The sequence below is a fragment of the Lutra lutra genome, chromosome 10, assembly GCF_902655055.1.
Source record: "Lutra lutra chromosome 10, mLutLut1.2, whole genome shotgun sequence".
NCBI lineage: Eukaryota > Metazoa > Chordata > Mammalia > Carnivora > Mustelidae > Lutra > Lutra lutra.
Genome location: NC_062287.1, coordinates 44,264,635 through 44,291,145, shown reverse-complemented (window position 1 = coordinate 44,291,145; position 26,511 = coordinate 44,264,635). Strand labels below are relative to the sequence as shown.

At 45.3% G+C, this 26,511-nt stretch overlaps 1 protein-coding gene and 1 long non-coding RNA gene across 8 annotated transcripts; one reads left to right on the top strand and one right to left on the bottom strand.

Moving 5' to 3' along the window:
* Window positions 1-90: 90 nt before the first annotated feature.
* PRSS23 (serine protease 23) lies at window positions 91-21,197 on the top strand. Of its 7 annotated transcripts, none has more exons than XM_047692301.1 (3): window positions 9,809-9,965; window positions 12,657-12,725; window positions 17,522-21,197. In XM_047692301.1, the coding sequence occupies exon 3, from the start codon at window positions 17,535-17,537 to the stop codon at window positions 18,666-18,668; it is 1,134 nt and encodes a 377-aa protein (XP_047548257.1). In that variant the 5' UTR covers window positions 9,809-9,965; window positions 12,657-12,725; window positions 17,522-17,534; the 3' UTR covers window positions 18,669-21,197. The 7 variants fall into 7 exon arrangements, with proteins under 7 accessions (XP_047548253.1, XP_047548256.1, XP_047548257.1 ...); XM_047692302.1 differs by lacking the exon at window positions 12,657-12,725 and adding an exon at window positions 11,741-11,809; XM_047692299.1 differs by lacking the exon at window positions 12,657-12,725 and adding an exon at window positions 11,206-11,256.
* On the bottom strand, window positions 13,099-17,581 carry LOC125078994 (uncharacterized). Its single transcript, XR_007121027.1, has 3 exons — window positions 17,500-17,581; window positions 15,874-16,530; window positions 13,099-13,294 (listed from the first exon to the last, which is right to left on the bottom strand). It is a non-coding gene; the product is annotated as an uncharacterized LOC125078994 (long non-coding RNA).
* Window positions 21,198-26,511: the final 5,314 nt, after the last annotated feature.

Genomic DNA, 26,511 nt, shown 5'->3' with positions numbered 1-26,511 from the left:
TGTTCTTCTCACTAATTTTAGTCTACCGGAAACCCGGATAAAAAGTCACTCCTCCTTGAAGGAAGTCCCTACCTGCAGCTGCTGGTGTCAGTACGGGAATCTCCTCCCAGCGTGACCTTCATTGCTCTGTCAGGACGACAGGCTCTGGAGGCTCTGAACTTGCACTTCCTCCAAGAGCACAAGCTGAGGCAGAGGGTACCTGTGTGGCCACCGGCCACGGGCTCTGACATCCACTTGCCTTCCTGTGGGTAAGTTCCCCATCCCACCCCCAGGCTCATTGAAAGGCTTTCTCTGGAATTGGCCTCCCTGGTTCAGGCAGAGAGTAAGCCCTTTGCAGCCTTCTGCAGGCTTTGAAGTGAAAAGAACAAGGGCAACTATTCTTGTGGTTTCCCTAATCTGTGTACTAAGGGCAGCAGGAGCCAGGTGATCCTGTGTTTGAAATAAAACAGGTTACTGATCTGAAAGAACAGGAAGCAAACTGGGGCTCTCTGACACAAACCCTTCTGCTTTACCTTGGGGCTGGCCATCCTGACTTTGCTCTCAAAACGTGGGAAATCGCTACCATTCCCAGGCATGGCTGTGGAGGGCTGGTCCGGGGGAGCTGGCTTGGTTTGTAATAACTCTCCTTTCCGTTGAGGGGAAGGAAAACCAGAGGCTGAAGACGGTGTCTGAGAAATGCCAAACAATTGGCCAAAAACTAAAAATAAGTCTCAAATTTAGCTTTTTGTTGTCAGTTTTCAAGGTCAGATTGGCTGATGATGTCACTCAGAACAGCCCAACTAGCTTCCCTCTTGTCTCCTCCATTCAAAAGGGCTCTCTGTCACCTGTACAATACCATCCATTTGGGGCCTTGCTATAATAAATGGGGTTTGGTTCTGGATGTGTAAGGGTTACAAAGTAACCAACATGGGCTATCTTCCTCAACTAGATTTTATACTAGTCGCTATCCATAGAGCTGTTGGAATAAATAATAATAATAATGCTAAGTAGCTAACCTGACCAGAGAACCAGGCACGAGAGAACATGTTACTGTTTTGACACGTTTCCTAATTTAATCCTCACTCTGATCCCGTGAAGAAAGGATTGCCACTATTCTATTTTGTAAATGAGGAAACATTGGCTTTCCCAGTGTGTTGGCTCTTCTCGGCCATTCTGTACCCTCCGCCACCCTGCTCGGTGCCTGTGAGGCTGAGCCTTGCTCACACCACAGCCCAGCTCCCCTGTGAGCTGACTTTGGCAGGCTCCAGGGATCAGAGGGTAGGAGGAGAAGAGGTCAGGATGATTCTGTCTCACTCCATCCCTCCCCCATGTCGGATCCTTGCAGTGGCTACAACCTCCCTGGACCGTGCTGCTCTAGCAATAGGCCCCCCTCTAACATGTCCTCCCCTTGGAGCTACAGCATTTCCTCCCTGACCTCCCACCTGAACAGCAATAATGGCATCTCCCTGTTACTAGACTTAGGTGCTCTCTGTCCTTGTCTCCTCCTTCAACCCTGTTCTCACCTCTACAAGTAGCTGCTTCATGAAGTCTCTTCATTTGAACCAATCAGGGGCAAATTGTGTTCCTGTTGAGACCAACTGATACATCCAGCAAAAGGAGTGCAGACCAGAGATTCAAACCCAAAACAGCCAGTGTTGGGGAGAGGAAAGGTAAACAGATAGTGAAAGAAATAAAATTGGCACGTCCATGGCTCAGTTGGTTGAGTGTCTCCCAGGGTCTTGGGATCCCTGCTCAGAGGGGAGCCTGCTTCTCTCTCTTGTCCCTGCTCATGCTATCTCTGTCTCTCTCTCAAATAAATAAATAAAATCTTTTAAAAAAATAAAATTAAAAGAGCCATAAGAAAGTTGTAGAAAGTGTTATGGAAAAATCAAAGACCAACAAAAGTACTTTGTAGAGGATGAGCCATTGTGTTAGATTTTTGATATATGAGTGGAATTGAGACAAGTGGATATAAAGAACAGAGTTTCAAATGGAAACAAAAGTGCAAACCACATTCTGAGAACAGAAGTAATTTAGTACCAGAATAGGAGCAACTTTATGGATAGTGTTTCTCAAAATATATCCTAGGGAAGTCTACTGTTCCATGAATGTTCTATCATATTGAAAAAAAAAAAAAAAGAGTTCACAGTCAAATAAGATTGGATAACTTTGATTTAAAGGAGCTTAACCAGGTTTCTCCACTCAGGACTTCTCAGAGCATTTGAAAGGCCAATACGCATGTTTGACATTTTTTTTTTTTTTCATGGACAACCTATTCTAACATATTCTAGAGGTGTGGGAGAAAATAAAGTTTGGGAAATAAGATTCTACAATCCTGTAGGAGTCCCCGGCAGACCAATTCAGAACGCACTGTGGTAGCCAGAATTCAGAGCATATTCCAAAGTGTTCTGTAAAAAGTCAATGAGAATATTACAAATTGTGAGCAAATAACGTAGAACACCATCATGTAGCCATAAAATGAGTTGTGAAATGAAACAAGCAGCCAAGTGGACATTAGATTTGTTATCTTGACATTTCTCTGTAAGGTAGGAATGGTGGAAGGGCATTAAACAGAAATTCAGACTTATATCCCGGAAAACACTGGAGCCCTCATGGTACAAATGGTATATACAATGTGTCCTGGTTTTAGTGTCAGGCAAGCCAAATTATCTCAGACCTGATATTTAAAGCAGATTAGAATTTCACTTCTTAATTCATTCAATCATTTGTTAATAAAAATCAGTTGAGCCTCTCCTGGGAGCCAGGCTCTCTGCTAGACTATCGAGGAAAACCACAGAGACAAGAAAGAAAAACAAGACAGAGTTCCTGCTGATAGGGAGCTCAGGACCCCTTGAGGTTGAACATGTACATATGTACAGTTGACCCTTGGGCAATGCCTGGGTTATGGGGTGCCGTATCACAGTACTGTACTGTGTTCATTGAAAAAAATCTGCATATAAGTGGATCCACACAGTTCAAACCAGTGTTGTTTAAAGGTCAGCTGTAGTTACAATTTAAGATATGTCAATATGATTCTATAAAAGCATAGAGGATGAATTTACATATCTAGCAATGAAGGATCTGGAAAACTTCAGAAAAGAGTTGATATTTGAGTTTGAAGGACAAGTAACATTTGCCAGAAGAAAAAGAAGAAAACTCTTAAAAGACCTTGATTTTTAGTATCCAGACCCCAAATTTAACCACATAAAAGCTTGCTCCTTATAAGACAGAAAAGAGAAAATCCAGGATTTATGGATAAATATAAACATAGAAAGAAAATAATCCCCCCTCCAATGCCTTTTAACATTACAGAGATTTGGGAGAAAATTGTATTACATGAATGTAACGATAATATCAAAAGATTATTAATGTCTATTTCAAAGCCAGTGGCTCTGCTGCTTCTCCTTCAATTAAAGGAAGAAAAAAAAAAAAAACCCTTTATTTTCCCTTTTGTTCTTGTTCATGAGATCCAGTAGTCAAGTTGGAGGACATCAGAGAAGCCCAGGGCTGGCCTCTGGAGACTTTTTGAATTGGACCAGAGAAAATGAGAAACACATAGTTACTTCAAAATGTTTCTAATTTTTCAGTTTAGAATAGTGCCCACGGTTTACAGGACATTGCTAATGCCAAAGCCTGTTTTTCTTCCTGATAATTTTAAATTGCTATATTCTTTTAAGTAGGATTAGAGTAAAGCTTTTCTTTGCTGTGAACCATTTTTTTTTAAAGGGCACCATGTGTGCCACTGTGACAATTTAACTCTACAACTACTTTATATATTAATCTTTTGCATATTATACCTTCCCATATTTATATTCAGAGTGTGCTTATATTTCTAAACACTTAACATGAGTAATCTAAACTTAACAAAAAGAGGAATTTTAACAAAGTTTTAAGTGTGATACAAATACATTTGTTTTATTAAATGCTATAAAGATTTATTAAAGTGGTTCTTTTTGCTGGCTTTTCAAAAAACTACGGCTAATTACAGGAGTTTATTGTGGTTTTATTTTTTTTACCATGCAAGATTTTAAATCCACCATCACAAAGAAAAAATCTTGTTTTGCTCTCAAAAACACTGACAAACATACAGACCTGGTAATATCAGTGGTTCAGTAGATGTTTGTGGAATAAATAACTGATGGTACCACAGGGGAGCTTGGAAGAGGAAACTAAAAAATATAACCCTGACTTCCATTTGAATCTATAATTTCTCCTAAATTCAGTTCCAAGAATCTCTTTGTTGCTACAGACCAGAGTTAAGACAGAAAGCCTTGAGAGTTGTTTAACAGGAGTCCCAAGACCATTTCTTCTTACAAAGCCTGCATTAAACATTTTAGCATTGGTGCTATACCAACGTAATTGATTGACTGATTGATTGATTGATTGACTCATTCATTCATTCAACAAATTTTAAAACATTTATAACATTTATTGAACATTCACAATAGTAGTAGCAGTAGCAGTAGTAGTAGTAGTAATAGGTAAGTTCAGTTTAGAATTTATTTTGTGCTGAGCCCTATACCATGTGCTTTGTACTGAGTCTTTACAATAGTCCTAAATTAGCCCCAGAGCACAGATGAGAAAAATGAGGCACAGAAGCTCATTGTCTATGATCACCCAGAGACTAAATGAATTCTAAATTGGATCCAAGAGAATCTGACTCCAAGAATTCCATATTCTTTGCTATGCCAGGATCCCATGGTAGGTGTGTCCGATGATCACAGAATACGTACATCCTCCCTCCTGCGAGGATTACGGTGTCATAGACCCAAAGGCTGCTAGAGCAGGTGATCTAGGCTCTCTTTTTACAGATGAGAAATAAGGCTGGTAAGTGAGCTGATTTACCCAAGGTCACATAGACAGGTTTAGAATGCCCCCCCACTCGCACCGCCCACCCCCACCGCCAATCTCCTGTATTGTCTCTCATTTCAACTCTCTTTACTCACTACATGGAGCTGAAAGCCCTACTTACCCCAGTAAACTTCTAGACCCATACTATACACCACAGAAGAAGCCACATTATCATGAAAGAAACCCCATGGAAATGATTTTTAAGTATGTAAATGTATTTCCTTAGAAATAATCCTCATTGATAACTTTCAAACTGACTTAAATTGTTGAAGCTGATTACAGAGCTCAGCCTCAGGAAAAAATAGCCTTCAAAACAGTATTTAGCTGTTCAGGTTTAGAGATGGCCTTGGGTTTCTCATCTACCTGCATTCAATCATCTTGTCTGCTGCTCTAAGGTCATTTAACAGGACATCACTTAGTGATCGCACAATAGGAACAAGAAAGAATCCAAAGGATGTTTAGAGCTGGAGCGACATCAGCAGCTGATTCAACCTCCTTATTGTAAGCTCGAGAAAAGGCAGGTCAGGGAAGCAGCACAGCACCATGAGAGAAGAGTCGGCCAGTTCACTGGAGACCAGATTCTAACTAGCAGACACCCTGTACTACAAAGCCTCAGTTTTTCCTACCAATAAGGTGTGCCTGTGATTGGGGGCGGATGTAATGCCTGAATATGAACTGATGAAGCTCAGACATGCCAGAAAGGAATTTATCTGCTGCCACGAAGAATCCTGATTCTCTTGCAGAAGACCTTGACTTTCTTTGAGATCAATGTACTACCACAGAAGTCAGTATGGCCAGGGTTTATAATTGGGACATAAACAGAAGGGAAAAAAAAAAAAGATGATTTCTATCAAGAACAAAGTGTAATGCTGGCAATTAGAAATGTGGTTCAGTTTTCCAAACGTTATTTTAAATATCCCAAGGTTTATTCCTAAAGGTTGATATGACTTTGATTTTTTAACTGCAAGAGTTGAAACTTTCTAAAAAGATTTTTTAAAACATGATGAGTGGAAAAGTTGATGAAAGAGTGGGACAGATCGGGCAGAAGTCCCATCCGTGTTACTCAGTAGTGTAACAGTGGGTGTCTTAGCGATCTGCTCTGGACCTCAGTCTCCTCACCTGCAAAATGGGGATAATCCTGATCTCTATTTTTTTTTCTGTTTGTCTTGAAGATTACATGCAGTAAAGTTTTTTTCACGCTACTTGGCGCATAGTATGTATTCAATAAACAATAGTCATAATTATTACAATCCAGTGCTGGTTCTGCCCCCTCATTCATCCACTGATTCGCTCATTTACACAGTGAAGGCACTCAATGAGATGAAGTTTATTAACTTCTCTCAATGAGATAAAGGCTTGCTAAAGCCTTTGAGCTCCACCTCAAACTCCATCACTTCTTGGAAGCCAGAGTGGGAATTAATGATTCCCTCTTCTTTGTTCTCTAGCTGGAGCCTGATCCAGTCTGTATCTCACTTGTTCCTGTATTTGATTTTTGTTGTTGTTGTTGTTTTTTGCTTGTTAATATCCACAGCATACCTTCCTTGAGGTGAGGGAGATTTGCTCCTCTTGCTCTCTCTCACAGTCACCTTATACAGAGTGAGCACTCAGGAAACACGGGGACTTGCCCTGAATGCATTTTTTTTTAAAGATTTTTTATTTATTTGACAGAGAGAGAGATCACAAGTAGGCAGAGAGGCAGGCAGAGAGGGAGTGGGAAGTAGGCTCCCTGCGGAGCAGAGAGCCCGGAGTGGGGCTCGGAGCGGGGCTCGATCCCAGGACCCTGAGATCATGACCTGAGCTGAAGGCAGAGGCTTAACCCACTGAGCCACCCAGATGCCCCCTGAATGCATTTTTGACAACTGGACTGCTATGCACATGAAAAGTATTTGACAATTACAAACATGGATTTGAACTGAGTTCTTAAGAAGCAGGGAGGGTTTTGGTTTTTCTGGTTTTGCTTTTCTTTTGGGAACTGGAAAGTGTGTCAAATACATAAAGACAAATATCTAGGCTCAGCAGGAGGGCATCTGCTATTTCTCTTGGAGATCAAGCAAGACACACTACAAATCTATTGCTTGCGTTCCTGTGGCAATTAACATGATAACCTAAGAACCATGTAGTATCCCTTTCATTTCACTCTTGACAGCCTCAGGAAACAACAGGAGTGGGTGGTGCTTGTTTAAGCCCTGAGTTCACAGGGATCAACTGTAGTTAGAGTTTCCTTGGATAGGGAGCATCAGACCTGAGATGAGCTATGGGAGTGGTGATAGGGAAGGGATGTGCTCCTGGATCCTTCCGTGCCTCAGTTTCTCTTTCTGAGTGAGGGGAATAATGATCTTATTTTCCACCATCCTAGCTCCCCAAATTGGTTACAGTGTAATTTTTTAAACTATCAGGACAAAGGAGTCATGAATGTCAGTGTGGGTTGAGGTCCTGCTGAAAGAGCCCGCTCCAAAGCAGAGCTAAGGCTTGTTCTTCTCATATAACAGATGTAACTTGGCTAATATTTATTCAGGACTTACTCTGCGTCAGGTGGTGTGCTAAGCGTTGTATGTATATTAATTCATTCAGTTCCTGAAACAACCCAATGAGGTAGCCTCCATTTCACAGAGGAGGAAACAGAGGCACAGAAAGGTTAAGCCAAAAGCTACACAGCTAATAAATGACAGAGGTCAGAATAGTACTCACATAGTTAAATGCCTCTGGTGCACTCTTAATTATGTTGCTGTACTGGCTTCCTCTGGCCATCTCTTTAATTTGGTGCCTGCCACCATGGTGAGCACGTAGCAGATGCTCAATAAATATATGAATTGGGGTAAAACTAATGATACTCAAGCATGGTTGAGAAGTGTCTGCCTTCATCCTCTCCTTCCAGTTCCAACTCCAGCTCCTCTATTAAGGAAGGTACTTGGCTTTTAATGATGTTTTTCCAGTTGGGAGCTGTGGACCCTTGGAGATCCATAATTAATTTTTCTTTGTAGTTTTCATATAGATTGAATACAAACACATTCTGGATCGTTGGGATAACCATCTAATACCAAGAACTGCCTTGTGATTTCAGTGTCTATGTGGGCTGCGCCTTGGTGCCAAGAGCTATAACTTTACCCCTCGTGCTATTAAGAAAGGAATAGTGTAGGGGTGCCTGGGTGGCGCAGTTAAGCCTTTGGCTCAGGTCATGATCCCAGGGTCCTGTCCAGCTCCCTGCTCAGCAGGGATTCTGATTATCCCTCTCCCTCTGCCCTTTTCCCCCACTTGCCTTCTCACTTGCTCTGTTCTCTCTCTCAAATGAATAAAAAATCTTTTTAAAAAACCCCACAAAGCTAACACATATAATATTATACATATATATATTATATATATTATAGTCAAGTGAAAGCCAAATATTATAATGACAAAGGGTGTGAGTAAAGGTGTGGTTGCTGGAACAGAGGAAAGGAGAAAATTGTGTCAATACTGAGAGCAGGAGAGCCACCCAGAGCTCAAATGTACCCATATCTGGGTAGTCAGTACCACATGATGCTAATAGTAGTTTAGTAAACATTACTAATTTAACATTACTAATTACTAATTTACATTACTAATGTATTGGGAAGGGATTTTTATAATTAATTTTTAAATTTGTTTTGGCTTTATTCCAGAATTGTTCATAAGCTGTAACAGAAATGTGTATCTGATTTAATGCTTATATATAGTAAGGTAACATTATAAAAGAAACTAATTTAAGCCAATACTGGGGAGGTTTGAGAAAATTTTGCCCTTAAAATAGTGGAGGTTATCGGTTTCTCTCACACTGAGAAACACTACACAACAGCACATGTTGGGGCTTTCCTATTTAAAATCAATTGCAGACACAAACACTTTAGGTGTATCATTAACACCCTGGTGTGAAAGAGAATGTTAGACCCTCCCTTTCTGAGAGTGGGCTTTGATGAGAGAACGGACCCCTAAGGGGCCTGACGGAGAAAATGTGGCCTCTGTACACTGGGCAGGTCATTAACCCTCTGAATTTGAGTTACCTATCTGTGAAACAGTGGTTTCTGCCGCTTCTTCACCGCAACGGTTGATGTATAAAGCTGGTTCCCAGAAGGGGCTCCTCGTCATCTCTATTACATACTGACGGACTAGGAGAGAAGAGGAAAGCTCTAGCACTAGATTCTTAAATGGCGCAGTCACCGGCCTGGCTAGAGGGAGACCCGGCACTGCGGACTCCTAGGAGAGAACTCAAGGAAGCAGGCCGGCTGGGCGAGGAGGTGGCTCCACCAGCTGGTGCCCCTAGAGAAAGCTGATCAGGGCGGTGGGTTCCGCAGCCCGCCCGGCACTCAGAGGCGGCCAAGGCCTGCCGTGCTCCGGGCCCCACGCACCCCGCGCGTGCGGAAAGGGATGCAAAGCATTGGTGGTCCTGCCCCCCGAACGCAGCTTTGCGTTCCTCAGAGGCACTTGAGAAACTGGGTGAGGCGGGAAGGACTTCGGTCATCCCCTAAAAACTCAAGTGCACAGAGTTCTCCCAACTCTTTAGTTTGCCGAGTTTCCCCATGCCCCAGGTGTAGCCCGCGTCCCCAGTTCTAGGCGGGGTTGGGGGCGACCCTAGGGAGCACTCCGTCTTCGCGAGCAGGCAGCTGCGTGCAGGCGGCGAAGGCCCGAGACTCGCTCGAGAGGCTGCGGCCGAGCCCCGCGGGTGCGCGGGGCCTGAAGGGTGAAGGCGCCGGGCTCCCCGGCCGGGCGGGGCCTCCGCGAGAGCGGCGCGGACTGGCGCCGAGAGGCCGAGACCGGCGAGAGCCGACGCGCCGCGGGGCCCCACCTGCGCGGACCGCACGGCTGCGGAACCCCGGGGCTGGAGGCCCTCAGTTCCCGCCTGAGGCGAGGGGCGGGGGCTGGGGCGGACGCGCGGGCTGGGGGCAGGGGGTGGGGTGGGGGCGGCGGGCGCGCGGCTTCCCCGAGGCCGGAGGCGGGGTGGGCGGGCCTCGGGAGGCGCGGGGGGCGGACCCGCCCGCTGCCGGCGCTGCTCGCTCGCCCGCCCGCCAGCTCGCACTCGGTCGCGCCGCGGGGCAGGCATGGGAGTCGCACGCGTCCTCTCGGCGCCCACACCTGTTGGAGCCGCGCAGTGAGCCGCAGCCCCTGCGGGCTGCTCGGCGCGGGTGAGTGCGGGCGCGGGCTCGGGACGCCGCGGAACTCGCGGGGGGCGCGGCGCCGACAGCAGCGGGACAAAGGGCCGGTGCGCGCGGCGTGGGGTGACTGCTGGCTGCGGGGGGCACCGAGGACTTCGCCCGGCCGCCCTCGGGGCTGGAGGGCTGGGGCCCGCGGCCTGAAGGAGCTCCGCGGAGACTCAGGGGCAGCAGGGCGCCTGCATTCACAGTGTCACCGGGCAGCGGATGGGAAAGACGGGTGCTGCCTGGGATGCTGGGTGGGAGCAGGGGAAGAGCCGGCTCTGGGTGAGCTCTCCGCCAGCTGAGCGATGACAACACCCCCGTCTCCTCCGCGCCCGCACACCCCCACCCACCACCAGCACTTACTTTCCTGGGGTTTTGCATACATGTATTCCAACATGATCTGAACATTAATTTTTAACTGGGCGCGTGATTGTGAACACATCTTAGCCAGCAAGGAAAGTGCAGCAAGCACAGGTTAGGAACTAGGATCTTTTCTCTGGAACTTTAATTGATGGCCGTGTGCTTCCTTATAAACTGTAAACTATCACCACCGTTGGAAGCAAATATTTCTTCTTCGGCCTGTGGAACGAGTTAACTTTTAAATAAAAGTTTGAAAAGTTTAAAAAATGTTTTCGAAGAGGAGGGAGAATTATTATTTTGGTGAGGAAAAACCACCATTCCCCTCCGGAATACAAATTAAGTTTGCTTTCCAACATCTTATGAAAAAGCAGCTGATAAAATTCCGGGTGTTTTATTAACCTTCGGGCAACACCCAAGAGACTTCAGAAAGAGAAACAGCCCCTGGCTGGTGGAAAGCTCCAGGTTGTTCGGGATCAGTGTGGGGATGGACTGGCTTCCCTCAGCGCCGCAAACTGGACTTAAGGAGTCCCTCCCTGTGTGCTCCTTGGAGCAGACAGGCCAATGCCAGTCATATTCACGTGGCCCTAGGGGAAGGAGTGGACTTTATAGTTTGAAGTTAGCTGTGGCCAAAGCCTTAATGCCAGTTAAAGTGAGGATATTTATTGCCCTTGTTTCAGGATCCTCCTTGTGCGTAAAAGCACTGAAAATAGACCTTAGGGCTGTGTCTGTCTCTCAAGAAGCCTGATGGGGGAAGGAATTTAAGAGAAACGCTACAAAAGCCACTATGTTTACTTGTGAAAGTTTCATCATATGTAGACCTTCTGCATTCGAATAAATTGTTTCACTTGTGTTCTTCCCACGTAAATAGTCACTGTCATGCTTTCCTGTACCTGAGCTGGAAAGGAAGCTTTCTTGCCAAGTAACTAATATGGATCTCATTTTTGTAACACCAACACTTTATTCAAATAGATGGTGAATTTGGGTGCACTTTTCTGTTTGTAGTATTAATACTGCAGTGCCCATTGGTGGATCGGAGAACATTACGGGCCCCAGTCTGCAGTGTATAATAGGTTCAGGTTCTCCCACATAGTTTTCTTCTCAGAGATCCCTTAGGATTCAGTCCACCGGGCATTATTCATGCATAACTCCCACTGGCTCTGGGGAATTCCTTTCTCCAGGTCTCACCACTGACAGTTTGGTACACTCTTGTTCTGCCACCCGGTTTGTCCCAAGCTCACTAGGGTAGTTCATTTTGCCTAAAAGTTGATACAGAAGAAGTTAAACTTGGTTTGACCACAAGATTATGTTTAGGGTGCCCAGGCTTGTAAATGCCCTGTATTTCTTTCCTGTCCGGGCTGTAATTCTTAAATCATTATGTGATTAGGTCTGTTTTCCTTTAACAGGTTCTGTGACTCGGGAAAATGAGACCAAGCCTGGCTGCAAAGGGTTCACAGAGCTTTTTTCATTTTTAGGTATTTGCTTTAGGAATTAGCATGGTTTCACTGTTCAGTATTCCTGCCGCAGATTCCATGGAAAACCTTTTGTTAGCCTTCCAAATGGTGTCCAAAACTTTTATCTCCACAGACTTGCCCACTGTTTGTTTCAACATTACTGTTTATAGTGGTCACAGGAATTCATCTGTTGTACGATAGAGAATGTATGTCCTGAGGATTACATTTTTATTATTATTTTTTTTTTTCCTCTTCTCCCAGCACTTGTTTGCTAGAGAAGTTAGTCATTCTCCCGAACACTTGCCCTCTTGAGGAGAGCTGGGTTGTTGCAGTGTTGAAGACGAAGGTGCAGTTCTGGGGCAGAGAAGTGTCAGTGCCCAAACCTCTAAGCAGATGGCTGTGGTGTGTACGTCAGTGTGCACAGTCCCTTCACCATTAGATTATTAGTGGATTTGTGAAGTAGCAGCATCCTCCTAATGTATAAATATTTTTAGACGGTAGACAGCAGGACAGTGGCTCATGCTGAGTGCTGGAGCACAGAATGTGTAACTCTTGTCAGTCAGAGATACAGAGTTGGAAAAGGAATCGTTTCTGTATTACTAAGCATGGTTTTAAAAAAAATACTTGCTTACCTTAATTTTCCGTTCCGCTTTGTCATTCAGGTGAAGTGATACATGAGAATACTTGGTTGAGAACTTTACAAGATAATTATGTATGTGAGGAATCTTTATCCAGTAAAGGCTTATTCCTAGAAATGAAATGTTATAGACTTGAATTTTTTTCATCTGGAGTTAGATAAAATGAAAATAAGATTTGGAAGGTAAGATTTGGAAATCTTTGGGGTTTTTTGTTTGTTTTGTTTTTTAAGTGATGCGTATTTCAGACAGCTCTGTAAAGATAAGGTGACTCATTTGTGAAGGCAAGAAAGAATTTCAAGGTAACGGAATCCATTAGTTTCCTTTCCAGCAGTGAGATTATGAATGTTGTTATTATATCTGTTTCTATCCTACAGTGTTTGTTTAAGTAGACTTAAATGGGCATAGTGCAGGCTCGCTTAGAGTTTATAAAAATGGAAACAATACTTGTCTTCTGGGAAATTATTCAGGAAATTATCGTCAGGTGAGTTGAGAAATTAATGCAAAGCCACCAACCTAATTTTAAAGCATCATGGTTATCATTGGCGTCTTATTAATGGGGAAGGAGTCAGGGTAGGGAAAGGGCCTTGATGGGTGAGATTCCCCCCTCACACTTTTCTGAGAGCCTGCACACCCAGCCATCCTTCCACACCATTCTTGAAAGCCGCCCTCTGCTGGAGGCCTTTGTTTCCTTGGAGAACTGAGGAGGGAAATCTTGTCTCCCAGATAGGCAAGAGATTAGCAAAATAAATTTTCCTCTTCCCCTCCACCTCTGGCCTCCTGAATTCTGTGCATGTAGCTCCCAAACAGTAAATGATGGTGCAGATCCTGTTTGTGTACAGCAGAGTGCTTGCCCTGGGCTTTTGTGACCCTGGAAAATTCTAAAATTAGAAAATCCTGGGTCTGAAAAGACCAGCACTAAAAAGACTAAAGGGATCATCCATTCAGGTTGTTACTCAGAATAATTTCTAAGCTACCCTAAACACATCTGGTAAAGGGGTGAGCAGTTTATGAAATACATAACCTTAATATAGATGTCAGCTTAAACCCATTTGGGAGCCTAAGAACAGACAACTTTATCTCCCAATTTATAGTCAGTTAAAAAACCATTATGTTGCATACCTCAAACTAATATACTTTAGTAAAATTTTAAAAATAATAACAAACTTAACCACTTTGGAAGAATTTGACCTGCATTAGTCTGCTTTAATTTCTAAATATGAATTAAAGTCTTTTTAATGCAGTTTTATAGCTTTCAAAGTTACAAAGAGAATTTAATCAAGATATATACCATCAGAACAAGGTCTTGCCACAAGTTAATGAGTTCAGTTTAAGCAATAATATAGGGAACCTGCAGGCAGTGTTTCTGAATAATGGAAGTTTCTGTTTTTAAGGGATCCAAAAAGTTTATTCCTAAAGGATGATATCTTGGCACTACCTTGCTGGTTTAGCAGACCTTTACTTAGAGTTGGGCTGATTTCTCCTTCTCTGGCTAAATGATCGGAATTTAAGTTGTAAGGACTCTTGAGTTAGTAATATCATTGAATGACTGTTAGGTATTAGTTAGATAATATTCTATCTAGAATATTGATATTGATATTCCTTAGAGAATATTAATATCCTAATAAAACTCTCTTTAGCATCCTCTACCAGCATCGTATGATTTATAAATGATCCCAAAAGTTCTTGGCACGGTCACTTGTCCTCTCTCTGAGGAACAAATTCAGTCCTGTATTTTAGGAAGTCGAGTGAAGCCGTGGCCAGTGAGAGACCCTAACTGACTGCCCAGCCCTTATGCCCACGAAAAAACTTGTCTCCATTTCTCCAGACCCCTAACTCTCCTAAATGTTTTCGGGAGCTGGTTCCAAAACATTTTTTGAAAAAACCGACCTTAACCAAAAAAAAAAAAGAAAGAAAGAAAGAAAGAAAGAAAAAAAAAATCCGTGACCTCACTGTGAGATAAGACACGTTTCAAGGACTGAAAATATTTTTAAAATGGGTTTGCTGTAGAGGCAAAGCACTTGGGAAAGTGAAATTAGAGTTAATTTTGCCTAAGAGGAGGTTAATTCATTAAGACCCAGTTCCTAGTTAATATTGCAGACTCTTTCCTGCCATTCTCTTCCCTGACACTCCTGCCAATGGACTATTTCAATGTTTGGTTAAAGAGATGCCACTGGAGGAATTCTGCTACAGTAGATCATTCAGGCAGTGCACTCCAGCATCCAGTTCACATGTAAATTTCCAGTTTGAGACTTGAGGATGCATGCTCTAGATGGTGGCCCATGGGAGCATGCTCTACCCGCCCTGTCCCTGTTCTTCGTGCACACCAAAAAAATTACCTACAGTTTACAAAAACTCAGAGCATAATACCATCTCCTCTCTCTCTCTCTCGCTTAAGAATCACATCTTGAGAATAGGAATACTTGGCAGCTTGGACCTCTGGATCCTGTGTTTTCTTTCTTAGATAACCTGAAGTCAAAGGTGGCCTAACACATCTGCTGGTCCATGTTAGCAGGCATCAGCATTATCCACAGTAATCTAAGGGAGGAGGCAAAGGTGTGTAGGGGTCCAAGACACAGCCCTGTAGGAGATGCAGGATTCCTCCTAGTACATATCACACTTGGCAGGGATTCTAATGTGGAGGGCATTTAGTTACGCAGACAGCAACTTATAGAGAAAAAGGCTGTCCAGGACCTACATATGTTTAAGGACTGGGTCCTGAGCCAGGAGATGGGAATAATCAGACACAGAGCCGTTTCCTGAAGTTTCCTAAAGGGTTGTCCTCACCACAACTAGCCCACCGGGGAAGTCCCCATTAGGGAGGAAGGCTTTCCTAGCATTAGCATCCCCTCCCTCATCCACTTAGAGCCTTTAGTCATGATGGTATCTACCCTCCCCACCAGCAAGCACATGCAAACACGTATGTGCACATACACACGTTCCCCGGGGTTTCAAGGATTTGGAGAAACCACTAGATGTATTACCTTCCTGCAGAAGAGCCAAGAGACTCTTCCTGTTTGGCAAAAGGGAAAGAAACAATTTCAAAGAATCAGGAAGAGCCAAGGAATTACCTTTTCTGGGAGCTCATTCCTTTTTTATCCTATCCCTGTTTTCTCTAACAGAAGTGGAATCAGAGAGAAGGAGACAAGCAAAAAGATCTCAGAAAGGGAGGCGGATAAGCACACCTCTTAGTAATATCGTGTGTAGATATTGGGAATGTGGGTTGGCATGCTCAGCTGGACTAGATCAGATCGATGGGATTTACCAGTTTTATGTAAAAGAAAGCAAAAGGTACCCAAAAGCTGCCAGCAGGTCTGTGCTATCAAGAGGAAGAGAATGGGAACAAGGAGATGGCTTCTTCCTGACTCCTGCCAGGTGCCAGAGCCTAGGAGACCTAACCCTTCCATGTCCTCCTTTCAGGAAAACTTCACCATGAACTCATTACCTTACCTGCTACATCAGCTTTTCCTGAACAGAAGATTCACAGCCAATCAGAGCCAGCTGGTCCTTGAATGTTTATGGGAGTACTTCCCAATCTCATTTTTCATTGTTGTTTTTCTGGTGGGATGATTGATCCAGCTCTTTGAACATACATTTCAGGAGAAAATCTAAACTTCTTCAGTTAGTATACACAGTCTTACATAATATGGTTCTTGCCCCCCACCTCTCCCACCTTTGCTGAGCTAAGTACAGTTTCTGAAATGACTTGCACGGTTGCACGTCTCCGTGTCTTTGCGTACTACCGTCCCCTCTCTCGAAGTGTCCCCTTCACCCTGTCTTAGATTATCTAACTTCTCCTCATCTTCACCACCCACCTCAAGCATCACCTTCCCTGGAATGGCTCCCCTGTTCTTGATCCTCCCCACACCTGGATTCCATGCCCTTTCCCCAGAGCCGCCCCATCATCCACATACATCTCTGTCATTAGCACTCAGCATGCATCGTTCCAGAAATGTGGTTTTTGTAGCTACACGAATCACTCACTCACTCTTCGATGAATACAAGTACTCATTCAGTAAATCCACTCAATAAATCTTTGTTGAGCGAGCATTAGCATAGGGCCAAATTCAAGGCATTCAGTGGAGCCAGGAACATAGATACAAAGACCTGAAAAGTAACCAGCAGTAAAGCTCACAATGTGATACCTGATGCTGCATTAGAGCTTCAGATCTTTGACAGAGATTCTGTTAGCAGGCCACAGAATCCAAAGGAAGAAGGAATATCTTGTTTGCTAGAGGCCTGATGACTCTGGAACTAAATTCATAATAGTTAAGGTTGTTTTAAATTAAAAAAAAAAAAAAAAAAAGGGTTCCTGGGTGGCTCAGTCATTAAGTGTCCGCTTTCCCCTCAGGTCATGATCTCTGGGTCCTGGGATTGAGCCCCGCATCTGGCTCCCTGCTCAGTGGGAAGCCTGCTACTCCCTTTCCCACTCCTCTTGCTTGTGTTCCCTCTCTCGCTGGGTTTCTCTCTGTCAAATAAATAAATAAAATCTTTAAAAATTTTTCAAAAAAAGAAAAAAGTCTCATGCTCTCTTTGGAGTCACTCCCCATTTCGAAGCGATAGGAATCCCAGTGAGTGCCATGCTGTGGAGCTATCCCTCCTCCAAGCCTCGGTCCCTCAGTTAGCTGTGTAGTTGAAATTTACAGGAGCAAGTTGCACTGAAGATTTTCCAAGCGCAGGCTGTACTGAGAGCGGCAGAAATAAGGAAAGAGGGGCAGGTGGACAGGGAGGTGGGAGAGAATAAAAGTTTAGAACCAAGCACAAAGAAGGCCAGACATCACACAGAACCCGGGGCTGCCAGAGCAGCTCTTCTGGGACGAATGACTGTTTGCTCGCCACCTCGCGCTGGGCCATCATGAGGGGCATCTGAAACGTAGAAGGGAATGAACACCCCGTTTCATTTTGAGCACGGGAAAGTTCCTGGGTTCAGCCTTGGATTGTAAGTGAGACCATTATCTTGGGATTCCTCTCCACACCCTGATTCCTGAGGAGGGTTCACAGACTTGGAAACAATGACAGGCATGCTGCCGGGCTGTTTCCTCAGCCAGCCGCTGCTCAGCCCCTTGCCCTCCTGACCTGCTTATCTTTGTTCCTACAGAGTGGTGCTCAGCATGGCGGGGATCCCAGGGCTCCTCTTCCTTTTCCTCCTCCTGCTCTGTGCTGTTGGGCAGGTGAGCCCCTATGGCACCCACTGGAAACCCACTTGGCCTGCTTACCGCCTCCCCGTGGTCTTGCCCCAGTCCACCCTCAACCTGGGCAAGCCAGACTTTGGGGCTGAAGCCAGATTGGATGTGTCCTCCTCGTGTGGACCCCAGTGTCATAAGGGGACTCCGCTGCCCACTTACGAAGAGGCCAAGCAGTACCTGTCTTACGAGACGCTCTATGCCAACGGCAGCCGCACGGAGACGCAGGTGGGCATTTACGTCCTCAGCGGTGGTGGGGGCCAAGAGTCTTCGGGAAGGTCTCGGAGGAAGCGGCAGATTTATGGCTATGACAGCAGATTCAGCATCTTCGGGAAGGACTTCTTGCTCAACTACCCCTTCTCCACATCAGTGAAGTTATCTACGGGCTGCACGGGCACCCTGGTGGCGGAGAAGCACGTCCTCACGGCTGCCCATTGCATCCACGACGGGAAAACCTATGTGAAGGGGACCCAGAAACTTCGAGTGGGCTTCCTGAAGCCCAAGTTTAAAGACGGCAGTCGCGGGGCCAACAGCTCAAGCTCCGCGGGGCCGGAGAAGATGAAGTTTCAGTGGATCCGGGTGAAGCGTACCCACGTGCCCAAGGGTTGGATCAAAGGCAATGCCAACGACATTGGCATGGATTACGACTATGCCCTCCTAGAACTCAAAAAACCCCACAAGAGAAAGTTCATGAAGATTGGGGTGAGCCCTCCGGCCAAGCAGCTGCCCGGGGGCAGGATTCACTTTTCTGGGTATGACAACGATCGACCCGGCAACTTGGTGTACCGCTTCTGTGATGTCAAAGACGAGACCTATGACCTGCTCTATCAGCAGTGCGACGCCCAGCCCGGGGCCAGCGGCTCCGGGGTCTATGTGAGGATGTGGAAGAGGCAGCAGCAGAAGTGGGAGCGGAAAATTATTGGCATCTTTTCAGGGCACCAGTGGGTAGACATGAATGGTTCTCCGCAGGACTTCAACGTGGCCGTTAGAATCACCCCTCTCAAATATGCTCAGATCTGCTATTGGATTAAAGGAAACTACCTGGATTGCAGGGAGGGGTGACGCAGGGTTCCTTCCTGGCCACCCTTGATGGTCTTTGTGTACTTATTTTAGGAGAGGCCAAATGTTGTCATTGGGGTGTGTGTGTGTGTGTGTGTGTGTGCGCGCGCCTGCGTGTGTGAGGTGTCATGATACCTTTTACCTAACTTTTTAAAGTTGCAAGATGCCTGGCTTTATGATTTGAAAACTGGTTTGTGTATCCTGTATCATTTAAGGAATTTAAAGGCATACTTTTGCATAGAAATAAAAACAAACAAACAAACACACCACACTGATGTTTGGGACAATAGGGAATATTTAGCAAGTAAGTTAATCTTTCACTTTTGGAGAACTTTGAACTTTTTTCATCTGAACTTGTTTCAAAGGTTTATATTAAATATGTGGCATATGGGAGATAAGAGATTCTTAAATTCTTATGTGTGTATATATGTGTATTTTCTCCTGAGATTCATCTTGGGGTTTTTTGTTGTTGTTGTTTTTAATGCCTAGTCGTTAAAATTTCCAGAGGGCAGTGTTCCCCATACAACTCTTAGGAAACTTCATGATACTTCATAGACAGGCGGGTATGATATTTTGGATTTGGAGGTGTTTGCACAGTAGTCCTTGATAAGTAAAAGAATTTGTTGACTATATTGGTACACCTTTTAAACTGTGTCTTACAGTAAGTCAGTATCCCAAGTTGCTTGCAGTTTTGAAGTAGTTTCCCTCCCAAAGACTGTTGCTGTCCTTCTGGAGAAGACCCAACCTATGGCCCTGTCAGCTTTGTGATGCACCAGAGAGGGCAAGACCATTTATGCCCAGCCTTCCACTTCATAGGATTTTACTCACGTTCCTTGAACTCGCTCTTTTCTGGAAGACAATCATCAGGACCCAATTAGAAAAAGCTGTGTATCACTTCCCAGCGAATGGTTGTGGTCCCACTAAAAACAATCATTTCATTTTACCCCCAGAGTATAGCATATCTCATGTTTTATCATTTGGATGGAGTGATTGCAAATGAATTAAATTCCAGAGAGCAATGGACACATAGTATGGCAGATGTCACACCAGACTGAGCCCTTGTCTGGAGCCTGGCACAGGCCCACAGCTGAATCAGAATTGTTCTACAGTTTTCAGTGTGCTTTCAGGGAGTGATGGACTTGAGTGATTCGGAAACTTCTCTCCTTGACTTAACTTATTATAGTAAAAATATTTGGACGGTGCTTTAAGAAAAACCAAGAGGACATTTCCCCCCCCCTCCCGCCCCCGCCCAACTGGCTTTAAAGGGCCTCTTTTACTGTGTTACTTGAGGCTACAGGCACATAACAATCAAACACCAGTAGTAAAGATGGAGGTCGGGAGAATGCAAAGTGGATCAGAATTCCCGCTCCAGCAGACGTCTGTATGAATGTTTTACCCATAGGATAATCACAGTTTATAAAGAAAAGAATGTGACTTATCTTATGTCCTCATTTTATGCCTCTTAGCCTGAGCGCGTCTTCCTAAATGTCTGGGGTGGGGGGAGGGAGGAGCAGAAGAGCAAAGGGATTACAGGACAGACGACGTCTGCTGGGCTTGTACCTTAGGTCATAATCAGCCTGAACTGTAACGCTCTGCAAGGACATTCAGATATGGCACTGAAGCTTCAACTTTCTCCGGGTGGCTTTTGGCTTGGGTTTCCTGAGCTTTTCAGAAGAAGAATCCTGATAAGACATTCAAGAAATGGACAGCCACAGTGCTTTCTTCAAATCACATAAGATATATCATGCATAACAAAGAGAGGTAAGGCGGCTGGGGTTCTTCTGAGTCCCAGTACAGTTTGCTTTGAACTCTAGCAGGAACTGAGCGTGAGGAAGAAGAGAGGTCTGCCTCCCCGTGTTTCGTATTTGGGGGGGGGTTATTTTTGCTCTTGATTGATGCGAAAAGACGTTCACTGAACACCTAGACAAGACTGATTAAAAAAAAAAAAAAAGATGCTCCTTTTGTGAAGCACCTGATATCCTGATTTTGATATTTTGCAAAGTTGAAACTTCTTCTGCCAAAGGTAGGCAGTGGCACAAAGTCAAAGTAATATCAATGTTGAGTTCAAATAGGTGTCATTTACTCAAGAAAAATACCCACATGCTATGTACAACAGAACTCCTAGATGTTAAAATAACTCAACGTGTCCATCTCTTCAGTGGTAATAAAAGGAAGCATGGCATCAGATTGTTGTGGAATTGGAAATAAAAAAAGAATGGACTCATGAAATTAATATAATTAGTGTTTTACATGTATTAGTTATACGTGGTAGGGATGTATTTCTAGTAAGGCTAGTAGAACGGCATTCCTAAAGTATGTGCCATAAACATTCATCCCTCCAGACAGTCTCCAAAGAACAAAAAGGGCACCACCATTGGGCGGGGAGGGGGGGGAGCTGCCTCCCGGTACTCCCTTTCCTTAGCAGAGATTCACTTGCCTGTTTGCACTTTGAAAGCTCTAAGAAGTCCTGTAGTAAAGAATCATGGTAATGTTTTAAAATCTGCACTTCAATAAAGACCTTTGATCACTGAACCCTTGTTTTCTCATGTCATGCCAATGAGCGATTTAGTAGTCTAATAAGTACATTGTGGGGATCTCTGTGGCAGCGCTGGTCAAGGAGATTGTGCAGAAAGTGTGATGAGCCGCTAGTGGCATCAAGCATTGGTGACTTTGGGGTGTGGCCACAACACAGGATCCAGATTGGGAAAGGTTCCGGGGGTAAAACGGGAGAGAAGAAACTTGCAAATCATTTGTCACTGCGAGTCAGAAAGTTGTGGCAGAATCCGGGACATTTTTCCCCCATAGACTTTATTCAGAATTTTGAATTTTAGAAAGGATCTAATCCAAAAGAATGAAAAAAATACGGCTAAAAAGGAAAAGAAAGATGAGCCAGCCAGTAGTGGAGTTGCAGGTGTTTTTCTTTTATCGTTAGTTCTTTTGGACTGAAAGTGGATTTAAAATGACTGGAAAGCAAGTTGGAACCTCAAGATCATGGTCTTGTCTTTGTGCGACCCCGTGTCCCTAGCCAGGGCAAGCCCCCGGGGACACCAGGCAGTATTTAAGGTGGCAATCTCTAACACCTACCGGAGTCTCTGGTCCAGAGCTTGTCAAGGACGACACATGATGCTGAAGGGTAGAGTCAGCCGGGGGAGTTATGACCCCAGTCCTTGGCACTTCCTTTCAAGAGGCTGGTCACTGTCCTAGACTAGGGGGGCTAGTAGATAGGCTCTGCCCAGGCCTGGCTCTCCTTGATTTGTCTGAGTTCTTTTCATGCCTGGCCCTCTTAGTCCTTGTTACGAACCAACTCAAGGATGCCTCGAGGTTGCCACTGTCAGTTTATTTCTATTTGGTAGAACGTCCATTTATTTTATCTAGAATGGAGTTTTTTTGAGCCTGAATGGGAAGTCTGTGAATAATGAGTTTAGGACAGCAGGCATATACCAGGTGTGTCCTTGGAAATCCAGCATGTCTGCTCCACTCTAACTGGTAAGCCCTTCAGAGCACTGTCTGGAAGGAATGCAGACCGACAGCCATTTTTGTAACCTCGGAGCAATGGCCAGGCTGCAGCTTCCTGCCTGTCTCATACCTGGGCTGTCATGGGGTTCCTCCTGCATGCCGCCTTTGCCTGGAGCAGCATTTAGAGGGCTTCCAATGGAGGAAGGGTATTAAATTTTTTTTTTGCTGGGCTGGCATTTAGAGCAGATAGGTGGTAAACATGGACCATTTCTAGCAGATAACATATTAGTTTATAGTCTGCTGTTAGCCCAGAGAAAGAAAGAAACCAGCTTCCAGGAGTAGAATAAATAAGGCTAAGAGATAGGACATCAGACTGCTGTGGGAACATGATGGCCTTGGAGTTGGGCAGACTGATTCCATAGTTGCCTGGTTCCTTTTGGTGAATAAATCTCAGTGCAGTTTAATTTAAGACTTAAAACCCTCCTATCTGATTCAAAGATCCTCTGTCTTCAGATCCATCTCCTCCAGTGGGCTAGAGTGGAGCAGAGAAAGAGGGAAAGGGCAAACATCTATGTCCTATCAGTGATTGCTACTCCTCAGGTAACAACAGCTCTTCCATCCTCCTTAGCACATACCTGTGGTAATGTAACCCTCTGCCTTCTGAGGTTGGTTCACAATTACCTGCCAGACAGCCCCCTCCAGTGGTAAATCAACAAAATACCCCAAGCCCAGGCTTGTTATACATAAGCTGCTCATTGAAGATCCAGGGGAGGGAATGTTCCAGGCTGAGGGAGCCGAATGTGAGGGCCCCTAGCAGGATCAAATTTGGCCTGTTCAAGAGGTGAAATGAGTGAAGGGGATTAAAAGGTACAAACTGCCAGCTATAAAATAAGTAAATCATGAGGACGTAATTACAGCACAGTGACTAAGATCAAAAATACTGCATTGCAGGGGTGCCTGGGTGGCTCAGTGGATTAAAGCCTCTGCCTTTGGCTCAGGTCATGATCCCAGGATCCTGGGATCAAGCCCCGAATCGGGCTCTCTGCTCAGCAGGGAGCCTGCTTCCCCCTCTCTTTCTCTGCCTGCCTCTCTGCCTCCTTGTGATCTCTGTCAAATAAATAAATACAATATGTAAAAAAAAATACTGCATTGCATATTTGAAAGTTGCTGAGAGAGTAGATCTTAAAAAGTTCTCATCACAGGAAAAATTTGTTATCACTGTGTATGGTGGCAGACATTAACTAAATTTGTAGTGATCATATCACAATAAATACAAATATACAATTATTATGTTGCATACCTGAAACTAATATTATAGTGTGTGTGTGTGTGTGTGTGTATGTGTGTGTGTAATATTAATTATACCTCAGTGAGAAAAAGAAAAAAAGAATGACACTTTGGTTTGGGGCCTGAGCCTCTAGATAGAGTCCAGGTACCATCTGCTGAGATGGTGAGAACTGGGGAAGGAAGGGACTGGGTTTGGGATCCGGGGAACGAAAATCAAGAATTTTTGTGTTGGTCATGTTAGATTCAAATAATAGACACCCAAGTGGAGGGGCACCTGGGTGGCTCCGTAGGTTAAGTGTCGGACTCTTGATTTTGGCTCCAGTCACGATCTCAGGGCTGTGGGATCAAGCCCCACGTTGGGACTCCGGGCTCGGTGGGGAGTCTGCTTCTCGCCTTCTCCCTCTGCTGCTCCCGCCCACCGTGTTCTCTCCCTCGGATAAATAAATCTGTAAAAAGAAAAGTGGAGATGTCAGGTAAGCACTCCAGTTGCTCAGTAAGGCTCTCCGCTTGCGAGCTTGTGAAATTCGCTGGAAGGACCTGAATCAGCATGTGGGATTTAAAACCGCAGGACCAGATAACATCACGAGGTGTGAGAATGGGAGCATGAGGCTTGAGAAGAGGACTGAGGACAGAGTCCTGGTCCACCAGTGTTTAGAGGTCAGGTTCATGGAGGACGAGGAGGAGGAGGAGGAAGGGAAGGAGGAAGAGGCAGCCCAGGGGCTGGGAAGAAGCAGCCCATGAGGTCAGAGGAAAACCGCGAAAATGTGGTCTCACAGAAGCCAAGGGAAAAAAGTCTAAAGCGGAGTGGGTGAAGAGGGAGGGCCAAGGGACTGTCCCTCTGGCTGCAGCGGGCAAGGCAGTGGGCTGTGGGCAGCAGACCTGAGAGGGGCCACACAGTCCTCCACACAGAACATGGCCTTGTGCATCTCTGGGCTCCCTGCTGCCGGAGCCCGGACTATGCTTGGTCAGTGCCTGGCGTGACTGATGGACGAAACCCTCCCGAGGAGCCTTGGGACAGCTCTGCCCCCAGGAGGTTCGAGGATCCAGGGCCACACCCTCCCTGGAGGAATCTGCCCTTGGAAGGGCAGGAAAACATGGGCTTAGGGATGCCCAGGGGCGCCGTCCCCTCCTGCCCAGCCTCATGTTTTCTGAGGGCAGAAAGTGCAAGATGACTCTTCAGTGTGGTATTTGTGTGTGTGTGTGTGTGTGTGTGTGTGTGTGTGTGTGTGTGTGTGTATCAAGTGCGTAAAAATACCAAGTGTCCCTTAGTCTTGATTTATCACTGCTTGTTGTCTTCAGACTTTAAAAAAGGACTCAGGCCAGGGCCCCTGGCTGGCTCAGTCTGGTAGAGCACGTAACTCTTGATCTTGGAGTCATGAGTTCGAGTCCCATGTTGAGTGGAGATGACCAAAGGAAAAAATAGAGGACGAAGGCGCTCTCTTCCATAAACAGGACAGTTTTGGGAAGCGTTGAGTTCCAATCCAATGAAGCAAGACTGAACTCTTCGCACTGGAGAGAAAGAGGAGAGCTCAGAAAACGAAATAAAAAGAATGAGTGGCTGGGCCTGGAGCCGCAGCTGAGGGCACGGCGGCCCCCCTTGGCTCTCTGCAGAGTTATCCCTTCCCTGGCCATCTTCTCTAAAAGTCCCGCCCTCCCCAGCCCCTGGCTCAGTCGCCCTCACTTCCCTTCCCTGCCTCATTGTCTCCGCTGAGCACTAAGGGCTGTCTCACCCACTCTGCTGTGTTGGTTTCTCTTCTTTGTCCTTCTCTGTCCCTAGAATATAGTTTCATGAAGGTGAGGCTTTGTGTCTGACTTACCCCACACTTGGACCAGTGCCTGGCACACAGGTCTCCATACATCATGTTTTATATAACCTGTAATGCCCTGACTTGGGATGACGTGGGTGTGGAGATTCCTTGGGTCCACATATATTCCAGAATAAAACTTGGGTGATGGCTTGTAGGCGTGTCTTCTAGCCTATATTACATTGCTATTATTTATGTGTTTGTTTCTCCTACAAAACCTTTAAATCTTATAAAAGCAGGGGCTGAACCCTGATCTTTCCTGTATCTTCCATTGGCCCCTGGTCCTCCACAGGAAATACATGGTGAGAAAATGAATGGATGTCTGTTATAACTTAGCCTGTGGTCCAGAGACTCCTGCCCCTCCCGCATCTCCTAAGTAGTCAGGCCATATGTCCCTTAGATGTCTGTGCTACCCCTGTCCTCTCCAGCTCCTCTGCCACGACCCCAATTCTGGCCCCTGCCCTCTCTTCTTTATATCATTATAGCCGACTCTGAACTCAATCTTGAGCTCCCTTGTTCTCAAGGGAAGACCTGATCAGGTCCATTACTCTGTGTCCTGTGGACTTAGCCTCTGGCCACGAGAGGCTAATGCTTAGTTTTCTTAGCCTCCGATCGAGCCCCTAATCCAAGATGGTGGTCAGGTTTAGCCTCCATTGCTCCCCGGTCCTACAACCTGCTCTCCAGCAATTGGCACCAAATGCATGGGTGCTTTCAAGCCTCTCTCATTGCCCAAGCTCTCTTCCTCTCCCTGGGGAGCCCTTTCCCCACCTCTTCAATTATTTCAGTTATTCATTCCAGAATAAGCCCTTCTTGAAGGTACTCTGGGCTCACCCTGGAGGCGCACCCCTGTGCTCGAGATGTTTGTGTGTCATCTTCTTTAGAGGTCACTGTAATCGTGGCTCTTGCTCTGCCTCCCCAGTGGTGAGCTCAATAACTACTACCTTCTTTCTAAGACTATCTTAGTGTCAGTGAAATGGAATTGCCGCCTTGTACATGGAATTGATTGAATGTTCTCCTCACATTTTAATAGATCTTTGAGTTAGGTTGTCCTGCCTGGTTAGTACATTTCTTTCCTGGGACTTACTAATATTTGCTTTCCATCCAGTTTCCTGATGTAGAAAATGCCATGTTTGGTAAACCAATATTGCTCAAGTATGACTAATATCCTCCACGGATAAGCCATTCTTAGACATAAGGACATTGTCCTTTAAAAGTGACACGTGTAACCACTCCAGGACATTTAGCAGACAGGCCAAACGCAGAGCCAGAAGATCCCATGGAAATGCAGCCACCTTTTT

Coding starts and splice junctions, on each gene's coding strand:
- PRSS23 (XM_047692297.1), top strand. CDS start 17,535: ATGGCGGGGATCCCAGGGCTCCTCTTCCTTTTCCTCCTCCTGCTCTGT.